Genomic DNA, 18858 nt, shown 5'->3' with positions numbered 1-18858 from the left:
CGACACAGTCCTGAAACGTACATCAGCTAATGGTCAGTGAACTGCTGGATGTCCGAGTGGTGCTCAGAAAATAAAGTGAGGGCAAGCCTGGTCTTTTTAAGGGGGGCAGTGTGATGGATCAGATTTGTATCTCCAGCACGTCCCATAGACACTGAATAACACTGAGATCTGGGGAATCTGCAGCAGAGTTGTGACGATGCTTTGCCGAATTTCCCTTGAGGAGACACAAAGTCACCGGGAAGACACGACTGAATGATGGAGGAACCAATAACGATGTCGATTGATGGTGGGTAAGTATACTCACACTGACTTTTATTTAAACACAGTGATGACAAAACAACAAAAGGACAGGGCACATAGAAAGGAAACTAGTTTAAAAGAATATACCCTGACTCAGTCAGTACAGGTATGAATAAGACTCAGACTGGTCACCAAGTCTCCCATTTAACCTGCCCTTAACTCCTTTAATAGGGCAGCCCCTCCCGCTTTGTCATATGGATCAAACCTCATTTAACTCCAAGGGGTGTTGTTTTTGCATAAGAGTAATTAAAAGGATAGGTATAACCTTTAATCATGAACAAAGTACTCCTTGTCCTACACACTACTGGTAGGATTAATAAATATAATTAGTATTATGTACATGTCCTCTGTCTAGGTTCTAGATACAGACTTCACCCCTCTTCTCAGGTAGCCGTGGGCCCTCCGACATACTCAAAGGTGTGTTCTGACTCCTTTACCTCCCTTTTGGCTTTCACACCAGGTGACAGCAGTAACAGGTAAGTACAACAAGAGTCAACACCTGTTTCTCAAAGCGTTGTCTCTGCTGGTTGTAGAGTGGTTTACTGAGAGAGGTGCTGGTTGTAGAGTGGTTTATTGGGAGCAACGATGGTTTAAGAGTGGTTTACTGAGAACGGCGCTGGTTGTAGTGCGGTTTATTGGGAGCGGTGCCGGGTGTAGATCGCTTTACTGGGTGTGGTGCCGGTTGTAGAGTGGTTTACTGGCAGCAACGCCGGTTGTAAAACGGTTTACTGGGAGTGGTGCCGGTTGTAGAGCGGTTTACTGGGAGCAGTGCCAGTTGTAGAGCAGTGTATTGGGAGTGGCGCCAGTTGCAGCGCAGTTTACGGAGAGAGGCGCCGGTTGTAGAGTGGTTTATTGGGAGCGACGCCGGTTGTAGAGCGGTTTACTGGCAGCGACACCGGTTCTAGAGTGGTTTACTGGCAGCGACGCCAGTTGTAGAGCGGTTTACTGAGAGTGGCGCCGGTTGTAGAGCGGTTTACTGGCAGCGACACCGGTTCCAGAGCGGTTTACTGGCAGCGATGCCAGTTGTAGAGCGGTTTACTGAGAGTGGCGCCGGTTGTAGAGCGGTTTACTGAGAGAGGTGCTGGTTGTGGAGCGGTTTACTGAGAGCAGCGCCGGTTGTAGAGCGGTTTACTGGGAGCGGCGCCGGTTGTAGAGTGGCTTACTGGCAGCGACGCTGGTTGTAAAGCAGTTTACTGCGAGCAGTGCCTGTTGTAGAGCGGTTTATTGGGAGTGGCGCCGGTTGTAGAGCGGTTTACTGATAGAGGTGCCGGTTGTAGAGCGGTTTACTGAGAGAGGTGACGGTTGTAGAGCGGTTTATTGGGAGCGGTGCCGGTTGTAGAGTGGCTTACTGGCAGCGACGCTGATTGTAGAGCGGTTTACTGCGAGCAGTGCCTGTTGTAGAGCGGTTTATTGGGAGTGGTGCCGGTTGTAGAGCGGTTTACTGATAGAGGTGCCGGTTGTAGAGCGGTTTATTGGGAGCGGCGGCGGTTGTAGAGCGGTTTACTGAGAGAGGCGCCAGTTGTAGAGCGGTTTACTGGGAGCGGCGCCGGTTGTAGAGCGGTTTACTGAGAGAGGCGTTGGTTGTAGAGCGGTTTACTGAGAGAGGCGTTGGTTGTAGAGCGGTTTACTGAGAGAGGCGTTGGTTCTAGAGCGGTTTATTGGGAGTGGTTTATTGCTGCTGCCCCAGCAGACCACGCCATATAAGATGACTAATGCCCTGCACTCTGAATGACCTCAGCCTCCTGAGCAGGTGGAGTCTGCTCTGTCCTTTTCTGTAAAATGCAGAAGTGTTCTGTCCAGTCCAGTTTATCGTTCAGGTGATTATTTGGCAATATAACATTGTGAAACACACACACACCCCTTTATCCTGGATCGCACAAGTCATCAGCACCTCCCAGTTCATACAAGTAAACAATCAGCTCTTCCTCTGGCTCATGGTCAAGATGAAGCCCCACCCCTGTGGTGTTTATATGACGGCAGTGAGCACCAGAGATATCGTGGTGTGGACTGGTTCAAGGCTCCACTCTCTTCTTTCTCTCCAGGTTGTGTTCTGAAGGACTGAAGATCCCCAGGATGTTTGTGAAGCTGGTGGCTGTGGTCCTGGTCCTGGCCCCCTGCCTGGCCATGGAGGGCTCTGGGATGATTGGAGGGCTGACAGATGCAGACATGGATGATACTAAGGTCCAGAAGGCACTGCAATTCGCCATCGATGAACACAAAAAAGCCAGCAATGACATGTGGATCAGCCATGTGACCAGGGTCATCAGCGCCAAGGAACAGGTGAGTACAGACAGGTGAGGGACGGTCAAAAGGATGGAGAGTCTGTCTCTCGGGAGTGGGCTTGAGTTACACAAAGGGCCCTGATGCTCATGTTTCATCTAAAATCAAAGTGTGGGAACAAATTAATAATGTGTGGTAATTAGATGAAATGTCATTCCAAATTGTAATGCTGTTTTTTTAATGGTGAAGTGAGGTCACTTGTATCTAATTACAGATGTGATATACACTGGGACACTGTGGACACGTCCCCACCACTTTCTGAATGTGTCCTCTGTAAATGTCCTATAACAGCTCACTGCAGACCCCTGTCCAAACTGTTCTAGAGGGCACTAAGACCCTGTGGAGGAGAGTGTGTGGTCAACCTCTGTCTCTGATATTAATCAGTAACTTGCAGTCATTTCTTAGACCTCTACCAGTGTTGAATTCTGGGATGGGGCAGAAAAATCAGTTTCTTTTGTCAGTGTTTGTTGTCTACACCACACAAGTCCATTTTACATTTGAAACTATTCGACAGGTTCCCAGTAAAGATGTTTTTACATTTCTGAGGTGTACTGGGTATAAATGATATTTTCTGTGGTTTATTTTTACTGTTTCCCTCAGAGAAATGGTCTTTTCCTGCTCTTGAATATATAGCTTTGTGAAGATGTGTTTTTAATCGGACAGCGATAATATTCAAACAAAGCTGAGCAATTCACCTAATAATCCTCATGAACAAAGCTTTAAAACATCTGAAGACCCCACTGGTCCTTCACTAACCAGCACCAGGCTTCGGGCCGTGAGACACTCCAATGATTAAAGTACCTTACTTTTTTAAACATTGCTTTATATATGCTTTATATATTGTTATCCGATTTGTTTTTTTTTTTTAATTATTTCGCGTTTCCTTGTCCGCTTAACTAGTCCCGCAGTTTTCGAGCTATCGACTCCTACCACCTGGAAATCATGCGTCCTACAGCGACAATGTGGGCTTGTATACAGCTTTCCGATACCCGCACTCGTTCGTCCACTGCACTCGTTTTTCGCTCCGTTTTTCCCCAGTCATTTCTGTGGAATTAATTTTCAAAGCACTCTAACTCGGTCATTTTTCAAACTACGGGCACGGGATTTCAGATGGTCGGACCTCTTGCACTCATCCTTCTCTTTCTATCCCTCCTTCAAAATCCCCCCATTCATTTGAATGGAGGACGGGTACAGTGCGTGACATCACCACACTCTAGGATTTTTGGCCAAAAGCCGTTTTTTCACTTTTCAGCCGAACAATTCACCATAACTTCCTCATACTTTCACCTAGAAACTTCATTTAAATTTTAAATGGTAGAGAAACTTGTCCTTTCTAGCACCTGTAAATGTGAACATTATTAAAAATACGGTTTTTGAGTTATGAATTTTTGTTCGGCACTAGGGACGGTTTCGGCTCCTTTTCTATTTTTAGAGCGGCTCAGAGTGCGGTTTCTAAATTTTTCTCCTGTTTTTAACTCGTCATAACATGCTCAATTCTCACTTAATCTGCATATTTTTTATAACATATCGATCCCCAGACTCTCCTTGTTGCAACGGTATATACGGTTAAGTGATGGAAATCTTTCCGAGCTATAAGCATTTGTTCAGAGGGTGGGTACGCTCCCATAGGAACCCATTTAAATGATTTTTTTTTCTTTTTCAATTTTCTGCCGAACATTTCACCATAACTTCCTTATACTTTCACCTACAGACTTCATTTAAATTTTAAATGGTAGAGAAATTTCCCCTTTCTCAAACTTGTAAGTATCAGACCGCACCAGACTCTCCTTTTCGCTACGGTATGTTTCGTTCATTTTTGGACCTGGAAAAGTATTTGAGATATTTGAGGTTTTTTGGAGGGTCCCCGGGTCGAAATTCATTGAATCGTGAGTCTGTCAGTTGTATTCTGTGAGCGTGCGTCTGACAGAGAGAGGGGGGAGGGGGAGGGGCAGAGGCAGAGACTGAGGGGCGAGGTGTGAGGGCCACAGAAATACACAGGCAGTCTCTAACACTTTAAAGGTCATTTTAAGGGGGACGTCTTAATTTTCCAATGTTTCTTAAGGTGGAATTTTTTTTAGAATACCTCATTCACAATATACTGGCTGTCTTTTCAACATTTTAAGCTTTATTTCAAGTGGTCATTTTTAAGGTGGACGTCTCAATACAATTGTGGGTTTGTTAAGGTGGAATTTTTCTTAAGGTGGTATTTAAAATGTATTGGCCATCTTTTTTTGCTTTTAAGACTCTTTTGGCCTGCGATGTGGACATCTGAATACAATTCTGGGTTTCTTAAGGTGGAATTGTTTTTAAAGGTGGAATTCAAAATGTATCATTTTCCTTTCATGACATACGGAGCTCCATAGAGTCCAATGTAAACTGCTGTGGGAGAGTGCTCTCTTAACATCCCACTACCAACAGCTTAGCAGTCAACTCCTTCACCATCGCGTTGCCTAGTGACCCACGCGGGTTTTCCGTTCCGCCGACCTCGCTTTAAGCGACAACAACCAGGCGGTCAGAAATAAAGGGCAATTAAAATGATGATAAAATGACAGCCACCGCGCTCTGTTATCGTTCCTCCCACGGTCCAAAAATGCGTGTGTGTGTGAATGTGTGTGTGTCACCCTGTGAAGGACAGGCGCCCCCTCCAGGGTGTGTTCCTGCATTGTGCCCAGTGATTTCAGGGAGGCTCCGGATCCACCACCGCCCTGAAGTGGATAACCCTAACCCTACAGATATTGAATGAATGAATTAGAGTGTGTAACACACACCTGTGTAAATGGCTGCTGCTGGAGTTAAAACACAGGTCTCTACAGAGATGAATTCAGCATCTTTATAGTTGGTAAAGGTCCCCATGCTGTTCCCAAACTTGTGGAGGTTCTGTTCGTGCTGGGCTCCTTGGACACTGGAATGTTTCACTCAACACATTCTCACGCACAGCACTACGTACTGTAATGAACTCTTTCTGCTCAGCTTCTTAAATCTTTTTCTCAGGTGTCAAACACTTTTGCGTAATCCATCTAATGCCTCACTAAGTTCCCACTCACGAGGAACAGATATAGAACAAAAAAAGGGAAGATTCGAATGCACTTCAATAAAATGTTGATCTCCGCTCAGAGCAGGTGTTTTCTTTTGTTTCCCTGTGGAGTCTTGAAGGCTTTTTGCTGTGATTCCTCAGTCAGAGCACTGCCGTATTCATGGTAGTGAATTATGGTAATGGTGTGTTATCTGTAAATAAAGGAATATTTGGTGTTCACTGTTATACACAGGTTCATAAATCTGGCGAACATTTTTGGAGAATGCCCATTGACTTGTAAACTGTGAGGTTTCTCATTTTTCCTGAAGGTTTCATGAGGCCCACTGTGTTTTAATGCATCTTTTCTGGCCTCAGGTTGTTGGTGGAATGAAGTACATCTTCACTGTAGAGATGGTTCGGACTTCCTGCAGAAAGGGGGAGAGGGAGGGGACATGTCACATCTGTTGGAACCCTAACATTGCACAAGTAAGTTCTACATCTGCACACTGTCTTCACTTGTGTGTAATTCAGGACGGGTCAGTGACCGGTTTATTTCACCTTCCCCCTCAGCTCCGCGTGTGCACGCTCACTGTCTGGACCCGGTCCTGGTTGGGGAAGATGGAAGTCATGGAGGACACCTGCCTCTAGAGCTCTGATACGGAATGCAGGAGTGTGTTCTTTAGGAGAATGTTACATGTCCAAAGAGTATTTTCTACATCACTTTCTTTTTAACTTTTAATTAACAAATTTATTAAATTCTAATTTTTAAATCTAATTGAATCAAAAGTTCTAAAAATGACATTTTTGGACAATTCTGCTTCGATTAAAGCTTTGCTGAAAGGATCTGGATTTATTCTGTTCAAACTCTGTCTGGATATTTAATTACAGGTTCATTAATTATGCAATATATTGTAATAATATTGTATAACAGTAAAATATTACCAAGAATATGCAGAAACACCAAAATACACATGAACTAATACAATAACAAAAGTACAATAACAAAGGTATGCAATTAAACAAACAAAATAAAACAACTCAATATTTAACAGCACACAACAATGCCATTCAATAACAACCAGTTAAAGTTAGAGAAAAAGAATGAAGAAAGTTCCCCACAGATCCCAAATGTGTTTCTACTAGAGCCATTGTACCATGTTTGTTTAATAATTCATGTCACATTTCACTCTGATATTCACACCACCTTAATATCTGGTGATTCCCTGGATCAGGTGACGGACTCGGCCCTGGACGGAGGGTCAGTTTATTCATGAATTAACTTTCATTTACAGAAACAGTTAAAAATGGTCTATTATCCACAACAGGATCTTAGGCCTGATACAAATCTCTGACATCACCGTGTAATTATTGCTGCATTGGTGTGAATTATTATAAAGTCATAGTGTTTTAATGCTGTATATTCAGAGAAGATATTGTTACCTGAGAACTCCTGTCGTCAAGCTTTATATCAGAACAGAGGTTTGATTTTGGGTTTGGTCACAAGACTAATTTAAATGATGGTGAGTGTTGACCCAAGGGCTTCAGAATAAGAAAGAAAACCAAAGGAAGAAAACTATGTATCTAGTTATTGTAAATATGGATAAAATAAATCAAAATAAGAATGTATATATAGATTAATTGTAATTACACACTGTAAGGGATCAGCCTGTGCCGCCTGCCACCAGCAGAGGGCGATAGCGGTGAGGCACCACCAACATATGGAAAAAGGAGATTGTTTAACCACAGTTGGGATAGATTTCCACAGTCGAGGAGCAAACCTAGAGAAATCTCCATCACCAGAGCTACAGAGTCTGGATGACGGGTCATGTAACAGCCCAGCAGTGGAAGACCTGAGAGTGAGGAGGTTTGTAGGAGATCAGACAATCAGATAGACAATCAGACAGACAGGAGGCTGCCAGACTGTTTAAAGCCTTATAGGTAAGTAGAAGAATCTTAAATTGAATCTGGTATTTAACAGAGAGCCAGTGAAGATCCTGCAGAACAGGTGTAATGTGGTTGTCTGCGAGTGTGAGTGAGCTCCTCGGACGCTCCAAATCAATTCAGAAGCAGGTGAAAACCTGGCCGGCAGGAGTCATGTCACTTGTTCACGGAGGCTGCAACTCCCAGCGAAAGTGGCTGCATCAGGAAGTGCATTGATGATGTTACTGTCTCCAGGACCATCATCTCACACCCAAACCAGAAGCCGTGGAAGACTGCTGAGGTGCGAGTGCTGCTGAGGACCCATGACTCAGACTTCAGAGCAGGTGACAAGGTGGCACTGAGAACCAGATTGTCAGGAGCCAGAGAATCCAGGGCCATTTCAGGGACACAGGTGACACACGAAATGTGTGGCAGGGAATCCAGGCAGTCACCAACTATAGGACAACTCCACCATCCTGTCACGTCCTGTGTTTGTTTTCCTAGCCATGAGCTCATTTAGCACATGGCTCCGTTTATTCTTCCTGTCTCCGCCCTAGTCCTGCCTTAGCTCCGCCCTCTCATCAGAGTCTCCTTTGTAGTCTTGCCCTCTCGTTATTGTCCCCAGGTGTTCCTTTTCAGTGCTCTGTGTATATATAGTCCCTATGTTCCAGTGCTCCCTTGTCAGTTCTTGTGTGTGTAGATGTGTTTCTTTGCCTGTTTTCTTTCACATTACCACCAGTTCACAGTTGTTATGTTCCTGTCCTAGTTTTGTTCCACTGAGTTCTAGTTTGTTTTCTTGCCTCCCTGCTCCTGTTTGTTTTCTGTTTGTTGTGTTTGCCTTGGTTTTGTTTAAATAAATATTCCTTACGTGTACGTCCTCATCCACCTTCAACTGTGACAGAAGAACCGACCCACAAAAATGGATGTAGCGAGGAACCCATGGGCCAGGTGTGCTATTAGGCGGACTCCCTTTAGCACCGATCCTGGCAAGCCAGTTGGGTATGTGCTGGAGACACAACTGTCCTCCTTATACCGACGGTGTGGGAGTCAGCCGAAGCAGCTTGCTGGAGTTTCCCCCTCGCCGGAGGACTGCCCCTTCAGGTCCGGGGAGGATTTTGGGGGGATGTTGAGGGTTGTTGCTGTTAGCCTCGAACCTCAGGGCAGAAGAGGTGAGGCTAACAGGGGTGTAATTCATGAGGATCCTGGGTCAAGGGACTCTTGGTCGCCGCAGGGCCTCCTGCCTCCGTGGACGTCGCCGCAGGGCCTCCTGCCTCCGTGGACGTTGTCGCAGGGCCTCCTGCCTCCGTGGACGTTGTCGCAGGGCCTCCTGCCTCCGTGGACGTCGTTGCAGGACTGCTTAACACTCCAGAGTTTGCAGCGCCTCCAGCCACTCCTGTCCCCGTGAAGGCGGCAAACCCCACCGCTCCTGTCCCTGAGATGGCGGCTTCCTCAGCTGTTCCTGTCCCTGTGAAGGCGGCACTCGCTGCTCCTGTCCCCGTGAAGGCGGCTTCCTTGGCCACTCCTGTCCCCGAGAAGGCGGCTTCCTCGGCCGCTCCTGTCCCCAAGAAGACTGCGTCCACAGCCGCTTCTGCTCCAGAGAAGGCGGCGTCCACAGCTGCTCTTGCTCCAGAGAAGGCGGTGTCCCCTGCCGCTTCTGTTCCTGTGCCGGTGGCATCCCCCGCCGCTTCTGATTTGGGAGCTCTGTTTATTCTTCCTGTCTCCGCCCTAGTTCCACATTAGATCTGCCCTCTCGTCAGAGTCTCCTTTGTAGTCCTGCCCTCTCGTTATTGTCCCCAGGGGTTCCTTGTCAGTGCTCTGTGTATATATAGTCCCTTTCTTTCAGTGTTCCCAGGTCGGTTCTTGTGTGTGTGTAGATGTGTTTCTTTGTCTGTTTTCTTTCACATTACCACCAGTTCACAGTTGTTATGTTCCTGTCCTAGTTTTGTTCCACTGAGTTCTAGTTTGTTTTCTTGCCTCCCTGCTCCTGTTTGTTTTCTGTTTGTTGTGTTTGCCTTGGTTTTGTTTAAATAAATATTCCTTGCGTGTACGTCCTCATCCTCCCTCAACTGTGACACATCCTGTGACAGTGATGCCTCCCTCGCTGTTGCCCTGAATGCACAGTTTGAGGCACATAATGCCACAAAGTCAAGGTGTTGTGTCTGACTTTGGTGGAAGTGAGGAAAACTCTGCACAGAAAGCTGCAGGACCAGACAACATCCCTAGCAGAGTGTTCAGGGAACATTCAGATCAGGTGATGGACGTTCTCCGGTCATTTACAACGTCAGGAGCTGTCTTTTCTGTCTGATGTAAAGCTGTGGGCGAGAGCACGCTGGTGTTCCCCTGTTTGCCTGCCGCCTCTCCCGTGTGTAGCTTGTGTTTTGTTTGTTATTTATTTATGTGTTTTGTTTGTCAGGGGCTATCAGAGTGGGGCAATTTTCCTCTTCTGCTGCTGTGGGTTCTGGCTGGGTGTGTGTGTGTGGGGGTGGTGGGTTGGGGGCTGTCTGCTGTTTCCAGGGCTGACGGCTGGGCCTGCTGACTGTGCCGAACTTCTTCTCTGCTGCTTGATTGGACTGTGGACAGAGGTTTGCGGTTGTCGCTGGTGGTTCGTGTCTGTTGCTGGTGACGACCAGGGACCCAGTGGGTCAGGCTTGCGGGTGGCAGTTTGCTGACACCGGCGCTAGTAGCTGCTGTTTCAGCCAGGAAGTGTGTCCTTATGCCGTTACTCGTGTTGTTGTTCACTGTGTTGCTGCGACTGGCCGCTAAAATCTACAATAACTGCTGACCTTCACTGGACCCACCCCCCCACCACCACAACACAGACAATGTCATTCATGCTTTTCATGTCTTTCTCACTTACCTGGAGAAGAAAGACACATTTGTCAGAATTCTGTTTTTAAATTTTACAGAACCTCTTCATAAAGCTAAGCCTGCTGGGCCTCAACATCTCCATCTGTAAGTGGATCTTGGACTTTCTGACTGCAAGGCCCCAGTCAGTCTGGATTGGGAAAACATCTCCAGCCCCATCACGCTCAACACTGGGGCCCCAGTCCTCTGTTGTCCAATCTGCTAATTCAAGACTGTGCAGCAAAATAGAATTATATTTTACAAATTATAAAGTACAGGCATCACAGTGGAGCAGCAGGTGGTGTTTCTGTCACAGCTCCAGGGTCCTTGAGGTTGTGGGTTCAAGTCCCGCTTCGGGTAACTGTCTTTGAAGAGTGTGGTGTTTTCTCTATGTGTCTGTGTGGGTTTCTTCCGGGTGCTCTGATTGGAGACTCAAAAGTGTCTGTAGTGTGAGTGTGTGAGTGAATGTGTGTGTGTGTGTCGCCCTGTGAAGGACCAGTGCCCCCTCCAGTGATTCCGGGTAGGCTCCGGACCAACCGCCGCCCTGAACTGGATAAAGGTTATAGACAATGAATGAATGAAAGAAATTATAAAGTTTGCAGATGATACAACTGTGATGGGTCGAATCTACAAAGGCAACGAGTCAACATACAAAGAGGAGATCATCCTGAGCAACTGCATCAAGGCCTGATTTGGGAGCTGTGCTGTCTCTGACTACAAGACACTCCAGAATATATTGAGGACAGCAGAGAGGATCATTGGAGCCCCTCTCCCCTCCATCATAGATATTTACTCCGCCCGCTGCATCCCCAAAGCAACCAGCACTGTGGAGGACCCCGCCCACACACACTGTCCTCTCTCCTGTCATCGTGAAGAAGGGACCGCAGCGTTTGGTTCAACAGAGTCAGACTCTGCAACAGCTTTTCCCCACAAGCCATCAGACTCCTCAACTCCAGAGTCTGAAACTGACAGACCGCTCCAGATACACAAACACAAGTACTGTGTTACACTAGTGTTTCTGCCTGCACTCATGTTTTGTGTTGCACCATGGTCCTGGAGGAATGTTGTTTCATGTCACTGTGTACTCTGTGTATAGTTGAACTGACAATAAAGCCTCCTGAATCCTTGGCTGAGACTAGAGACCATCACTTTCATGAAGGTATAGACTCTACAGCAATGTTTAGGGTAGCGGTGCAGGTCCAAACAACTTTTTTGCAGAGAACCATGAGCTAGTAGTTCTTCATGGCTATTGAAACAGACAAACAAAAGAATCAGTAAGCCCTGGGCACCAGCACTTTTCATTCTGACCCTTTCTCTCACACACACACACATACACACACACACTCGCTCAGGAATTTCCTCATCTTGGCTGGACTGCACAAGTTAGTGCTGACTCATTGGCAACAAACATCCTGATTGCACAAACTTCCCATCATCTTTCCCTCTGGCCCATGGCCTCATGTGAATGGTTAAGATGAAGCCCCACCCCTGTGGTTAAGGCTGTGTTTATATAACAGCAGTGAATACCAGAAATAGCGTAGTGTGGACTGGTTCGAGGATCCACTACACTCCTACTCTCCCATTGTGTTCTTTGGAGCCGATAATCCCGGGATGTTTGTGAAGTTGTTGTTCGTGGTCCTGGCTCTCTCTTTGGCCATGGAAAGCTCTGGGATGCCTGGAGGGCTGATGGATGCAGACATGAATAACGCTGATGTTCAGAAGGCCTTGCAGTTTGCCGTCGATGAGTACAACAATGTCAGCAATGGCATATGGGTCAGCAAGGTGACCAGGGTCATCAGAGGCCAGAATCAGGTGAGGACAGTCAGACAGAGGCCCTGTCCTGGGGCCTCATTTATAAAACTCTGGAGTGGAAGGGTGCAGTTGTACAAAAGCCAGAATATAGTGTGCTGTGGTGGAAAATTATGACATAAATAAGAAAGCTGAGTCTCTGTGTCAAAGTAAAACAACAATTTATTTAAAGGAGAGAGAATGCTACGCATAATACTTTTTCCTTTCTCTCTCTGACCCCCGTAAGAAACAGCATTTTATACCTGTGGCTCTCTACCCCTGATTACCATAGCTCACATTTCTTTACCTATTTTTTGACCAAGAGCCAAGTTACCATTGTTACTATTTACAGATTCCAATGCATTTGGTTCTTTGTCCCCCGACTTAGGACAGGTTTCAGCCTGTTTGGGTTGTCTCCTCTTTGTGGCTAGGGGACTAAGAGAATTGGTGATCAGAATGTGTCAGTATACTGTTTATCTTAAACACACACACACATGTCTGCTGCCTACACAGAGAGCTCAAGATTAAAACAATTCCAGTTACACAAGCATACACGGTTATTGCTGATGATTAAAAATACCTTTATTGATTATGAATCATTTCAATAAACAAATTCCATCACATGTGAACACAAAAAAATGTTTTTAAAGATTTATAAAACCATGTGTACACAGCTGAATGCTTTTTTCTCTTTGTAAATCACAAACATCACAAACTTTTACCAAAAGAATACCATAAAGAATACATAAATAAATGCATAGGCATCTTTTATAAGAGAGACTCCTATCACCCAGCAGAGCTTAGCTCCAGCTCTAATCAAACACATCTGATCCAGTCAATGTCGGCCATAAGAAGGCATTGGAGTATTAAAGCTTGGTGTTGGGTCTGATATCTCCAGGAAGGCAGCTCTCCATGAAAAGGACTGAATAGCCCTGTCATATAACTACTTGAGGGTAAGTTTTACAGCGTTTTTACAGCTGATGTTTTCACAATTCAGCTTCATAGAATTCCAGTAAAGACAGAGTTGAGCAAAGCCAGGGCCAACATTGGCAAGGAAAAGCCCTCAGAGCTGAAGAGGAAACACTGGGAGGAACCAATGCTCACATGAGGAGGGGGGTGATATCCTCTTCTGGTCAATCGACTTACACATTACTGACAAAAAGCACCTCCTTTGCCTCCTCCACTTTCTCCTTAGGTCTCCACCTTTTCTCTCCTTGTCCTCCCACTCCTGATCATCCTCCTCACCCTCCTCCACAGGATTTTAATGTTATTTCTGCACTCAGGTTGTTGCTGGAATAAAGTACATCTTTACCGTGGAGATGGCCAGGACCTCCTGCAAAAAGAGGGAGCAGCCCACGGAGGCATGTGAAGTCCATTCAGACCCTAATATCGCACAAGTAAGTTCTTCATCTATTGATAGGAGAGGCTTCACTTGTACATTATTCAGAACGTGTCAGTAACCAGTTTGTGTTTTGTCTCCTCCCTCAGTCCAAGGTGTGCAGGCTCGCTGTCTGGTCCCAGTCCTGGTTAAATAGGAAAGAACTTGTGGAGAACACCTGCCTGTAGAGCTCTGTCACAGAACACCTTTCTCTCCGGCTGGGAATCAGTGTACGCCTCTACTTTTAGTTTTTATTTTAAAAGTATATTCAGAATCCAGAAATTTTTTTCTATTGGCTGTAGTTAGTGACTAACACTTTGATTGCTTTTTAGCCAAAGATATTTTATAAAATTTTAAACTAAAATTTTGAAAATGGGAGGCTAGAACCAGTCTTCTATTAAAGCATCGCTGAAAAGATCTATCTCTCAAATCTTATTTTCTGCCTTCAATGCACAATAATATAATAAACAACAAGAAACAATATACAACTAGAGGTCTGCATTTCCAGGAGGAAACACAAGATGTTGTGCCGCTGAAACCCTCGTCCCCCGATCTGCGTCTTTCCCGCTTAAAGCGAGGTCAGCGGAACGGAAAACCCGCGTGGGTAACTAGGCCACGCTATGGTGAAGGAGTTGACTGCTGAGCTGTTGGTAGTGGGATGTTAAGAGAGCACTCTCCCACAGCAGTTTACATAGGACTCTATGGAGCTCCGTATGTCATGAAAGGAAAATGATACATTTTGATTTCCACCGTTAAAAACAATTCCACCTTAAGAAACCCATAATTGTTTTCAGATGTCCACATCGCAGGCCAAAAAAGTCTTAAAAGCAAAAAAAGATGGCCAATACATTTTAAATACCACCTTAAGAAAAATTCCACCTTAACAAACCCACAATTGAATTGAGACGTCCACCTTTAAAAATGACCACTTGAAATAAAGCTTAAAATGTTGAAAAGACAGCCAGTATATTGTGAATGAGGTATTCTAAAAAAATTCCACCTTAAGAAACCCTGGATAATTAAGACGTCCCCCTTAAAAATGACCTTTAAAGTGTTAGAGACTGCCTGTGTATTTCTGTGGCCCTCACACCTCGCCCCCACAGTCTCTGCCTCTGCCACTGCCCCTCCCACCCCTCTCTCTGTCAGACGCACGCTCACAGAATACAACTGACAGACTCACGATTCAATGAATTTCGACCCGGGGACCCTCCAAAAAACCTCAAATATCTCAAATACTTTTCCAGGTCCAAAAATGAACGAAACATACCGTAGCGAAAAGGAGAGTCTGGTGCTCGAGATGGTGTAAACATTTTTGCACTTTGAGCGAGAATTGATGGTGTAATGACGAGTTAAATACAGGCAAAGTTTTGAAAATCTGCGTGCCAAGCCGCTCTTAAAATACATTGAGCTCTATGGGAGTAAAACACTCCCAAGTGTCAAACAAAAATTCATAACTCAAAAACGGTATTCTCAAACGGTCTGATACTTACAAGTTTGAGAAAGGGGAAATTTTCATTTAAAATTTAAATGAAGTCTGTAGGTGAAAGTATAAGGAAGTTATGGTGAAATGTTCGGCAGAAAATTGAAAAAGAAAAAATAATAATTTATATGGGTTCCTATGGGAGCGTACTCACCCTCCGAACAAAAGCTTATAGCTCGGAAAGATTTTCCCACATCACTTATATATATACCGTTGCGACAAGGAGAGTCTGGGGATCGATATGTTATAAAAAATTTGCAGATTAAGTGAGAATTATGCATGTTATGATGAGTTAAAAACAGGAGAAAAATTTAGAAACCGCACCCTGAGCTGCTCTAAAAATACATTGAACTCTATGGGAGCCGAAACCGTCCCTAGTGCCGAACAAAAATTCACAACTCAAAAACTGTATTTTTAATAATGTTCACATTTACAGGTGCTAGAAAAGACAAGTTTCTCTACCATTTAAAATTTAATTGAAGTTTCTAGGTGAAAGTATGAGGAAGTTATGGTGAATTGTTCGGCTGAAAAGTGAAAAAATGGCTTTTGGCCAAAAATCCTAGAGTGTGGTGATGTCACACACTGTACCCGTCCTCCATTTAAATGAATTGGGGGGATTTTGAAGGAGGGATAAAAAGAGAAGGATGAGTGCAAGAGGTCCGAAAACGGATGTGATGGGACCCGGTATGCCCGGGTCCGACCGTCTGAAATCCCGTGTCCGTAGTTTGAAAAATGACCGAGTTAGAGCGCTTTGAAAATTAATTCCATAGAAATGACTGGGGAAAAACGGAGCGAAAAACGAGTGTAGTGGACGAACGAGTGCGGGTATCGGAAAGCTGTATACAAGCCCACATTGTCGCTGTAGGACGCACGATTTCCAGGTGGAAAGGAGTCGATAGCTCGAAAACTGCGGGACTAGTTAAGCGGACAAGGAAACGCAAAAAAATTTGAAAAAAAAACCAACATAACAATATATTGCGCGCTGCTGCTTAAAGCAGCAGGCGCAACATAATAACACTAAAGATACACAACTCATACCGTGTGCAATAAGAACTCATACAGTGTTTATAAGCAATGCACTAAGACAATGATAAACATTCAGTAAAACAATGAATAAAATATAAATATATATTAACTACTACAGTAAAAACATTAGTTATGAAGTATATTGTATATAGGCTATATTTATTATATTTGCTATGTTTATATATTTATATGATGAATGGAGGGAGAAGGGTGAAATCACAGGGTCTGTACCAGAGCAGCTTTACTAAGGTCTGCCATAGTTCACCCTTCTGTACTGAATACATTCAAAGTATATTCCTGTATTCACAAGCACACAGAGTCTACTGAGGTTAAGCATAGGTCACACAGAGACTACTGAGGTTCTGCACAGGTCACACAGAAAACCTTGAGTTACTACACATGTAATAATATTAAAAATACAGTCATGGCTGAAAGTGTTGGCACCCCTGAAATATTTCAAGAACAGAAAATATTTGTCCCAGAAAATTGTTGCAATTACACATGTTATCATCATTATCATCATTATAATCATCTTCTTTGCCACTTAATCCATTTCAGGGTTGCGGTGTGTATTGTTACACACAGGTTTATTTCCTTTGTGAGTATTGGAACAACACAAACAACAGAAAAAAGCCAATTTTTTAAATATTTTCACACAATGTGCTCCATCCTGCCCACAACTACTAACCAACTGCAACCTTAGACAACCCCCTGAAAGCTGTGCAAACAAGAAGGGAGAAATGTCAGTGTTGACAGAGGCAACATTATAATAAAGATGCCAGATCTGTACCAACACCGCTACCTCAAACACTAATAAATTTCCAACAGAAAATGACCAATCACAACTGGCTACAGTCATACGACCAGCAGAGGCCCCATGCAGCTACCATATCAAAACCAGTGACGGACAGACCCTTAGGCAGAACAGGTGACACCTAACAGCACACCAACACCCACTCTGCCCCAGCCTGAGGTCAGTCAGAATGACACAACCCCTGGAGAAGAGACGCCAGCGGTACAGCAGCCTCAGCTCCCCCAAGAATGCAAACCAGATCCTGCCGAGCCACATCTCAGAACAAGATGTGGACGTATCATTAAGCCAAGGCAGATTCTCGAGTTATAAATAACTTTTGCTAGTGATGTTCTGATGCACTGTTCACTAATGTTGCAGTATCCTTTTGCTAAGTTCATAAGTTGTTTCACATTTCATATGCACACTACAGCACTAACTTGTTAAAGGGTGATGTAATGTTTTGGTTACATACACTTCGTTGAGACTCTTATTTTGATACACCCGATAAGAAATAAGGGTGGGAGGGTGTGTGGTAAAAAAACAGATGGACTGTGTGCATGTAGAGAGTACAGTGTGTTAATAAAAGTTAACGAGACATATACTATGTGACAGTGTGGACCAGGATTAATTTGAAAAAATACGCAGACACACGGTATACATTAATAATTACAATAACAGAAAATATGCTTACAATAAAACAACACAAACAATATTTAACAACACACAAGTAATATTATACAATAAGAAACTGTTATAAAATGAAAGAAAGTAGACAGAAATTCAACACCATTCCATAGTGAAATCACATGTGTTTTTACAAGAGCCATCGTGTCAGGAGTCACGGGGCAGACTGACGGAGGCGGACGCACTTGCTAAAATACAGTGAACTTTATTTAGGAAAGAATAACCAAACAGAGAGATAACCGAGACATAGACAAAGGAGCTAAGCGAACTAAACTAGGACAGAGTAAAATAGACGAAACCTAAACACGGAGTACTAAACAGACAGAGAAATAGACTCAACCTAGACATAGAACTGAAGACAAACCTGGACACAGAGCTAAACAGAGACCTAAACCTGATCACGGAGAGCTAGACTGAACGGTATTGTCAACAAGAGACACAATGAAGGAAACAGACAGAGAACAAACTGAAACGAGGGACAGACAGACTGGATTGAGCAACAAGACAATGAAAGCAACAAGACTGAATTGGAACGAGAACAAATGACTGACAAGAGGAAGTGAGACAAGGGGACTTAAAATACATAACACAGAAGAGACGCACCTGAGACAGATAACGAGGGGGAGGAAGAAAGGCGGGACATGGGCGGAGACATGGACAACAACAGAGCCATGTGCTAAAAGAGCACATGGCGGGGAAAACAGACATGACAGGACGAGGGCGTGACACAATGTACCAAGTTTGTTTAATAATTCCTGTCACATTTCACTCTTCTCTAATATTCACTGGATCAGGTGATGGACTCGGGCCTGGATGGAGGGTCAGTTTATTCCTGAATTAACTTTCATTTACAGAAACAGTTAAAAATGGTCAATTATCCACAACTCAGGCCTGACACATCTATGACATCACCGTGTAATTACTGCTGCATTAGTGTGAATTATTACAAAGTCATAGTGTTTTAACACGGTATAATCAGGTGTTGTTACTGGAGAATTCCTGTGGCTGAGTTCATATCAGAACAGGTGCTTGATTTCAAGTTTGATTACATGACAAAACTTTATTTATAGTACATTTTAAAGACAGGAAGTGTCAACCAAAGTGTTTCACAATAAGAAAGAAAATCAAAGGAAGGTTAATAAAAACAGATATATAATTATTATAAATTTAGGTAAAATAAAATAAAAGCAATATTAATGACCAGAAATATTAACTGTAATTGCACACAGGATAAGATATAAAATATTTTATGCCAGTCCATTAAAGCTTAACACACTAAGGTTGCTGTGGCCGTATATGTTTCAATCAGCAATCTGCTACACCTTACACTTAAGGTTTACTCAGTGTGTACC

The 18858-nt window shown here is 44.1% G+C and overlaps 2 protein-coding genes across 3 annotated transcripts; both read left to right on the top strand.

The window, feature by feature from the left end:
- Window positions 1-705: 705 nt before the first annotated feature.
- LOC136705514 (cystatin-like) lies at window positions 706-6416 on the top strand. 2 transcript variants are annotated; one of them, XM_066679130.1, is made up of 4 exons: window positions 706-776; window positions 2343-2580; window positions 5969-6079; window positions 6164-6415. In XM_066679130.1, the coding sequence occupies exons 2-4, from the start codon at window positions 2374-2376 to the stop codon at window positions 6239-6241; spliced, it is 396 nt and encodes a 131-aa protein (XP_066535227.1). In that variant the 5' UTR covers window positions 706-776; window positions 2343-2373; the 3' UTR covers window positions 6242-6415. The 2 variants fall into 2 exon arrangements, with proteins under 2 accessions (XP_066535227.1, XP_066535224.1); XM_066679127.1 differs by lacking the exon at window positions 706-776 and adding an exon at window positions 1563-2117 and having other exon boundaries at window positions 6164-6416.
- A 5474-nt stretch (window positions 6417-11890) lies between these two features.
- Window positions 11891-14244, top strand: LOC136705515 (cystatin-like). Its single transcript, XM_066679131.1, has 3 exons — window positions 11891-12169; window positions 13429-13542; window positions 13634-14244. The coding sequence occupies exons 1-3, from the start codon at window positions 11969-11971 to the stop codon at window positions 13709-13711; spliced, it is 393 nt and encodes a 130-aa protein (XP_066535228.1). The 5' UTR covers window positions 11891-11968; the 3' UTR covers window positions 13712-14244.
- The last annotated feature ends 4614 nt before the right edge of the window (window positions 14245-18858 follow it).

The sequence above is a fragment of the Hoplias malabaricus genome, chromosome 8 (assembly GCF_029633855.1).
Source record: "Hoplias malabaricus isolate fHopMal1 chromosome 8, fHopMal1.hap1, whole genome shotgun sequence".
In the NCBI taxonomy this organism is placed as follows: domain Eukaryota; kingdom Metazoa; phylum Chordata; class Actinopteri; order Characiformes; family Erythrinidae; genus Hoplias; species Hoplias malabaricus.
The sequence above is the reverse complement of the archived record's forward strand: the minus strand, read 5'-3'. Positions and strand labels throughout refer to the sequence as shown.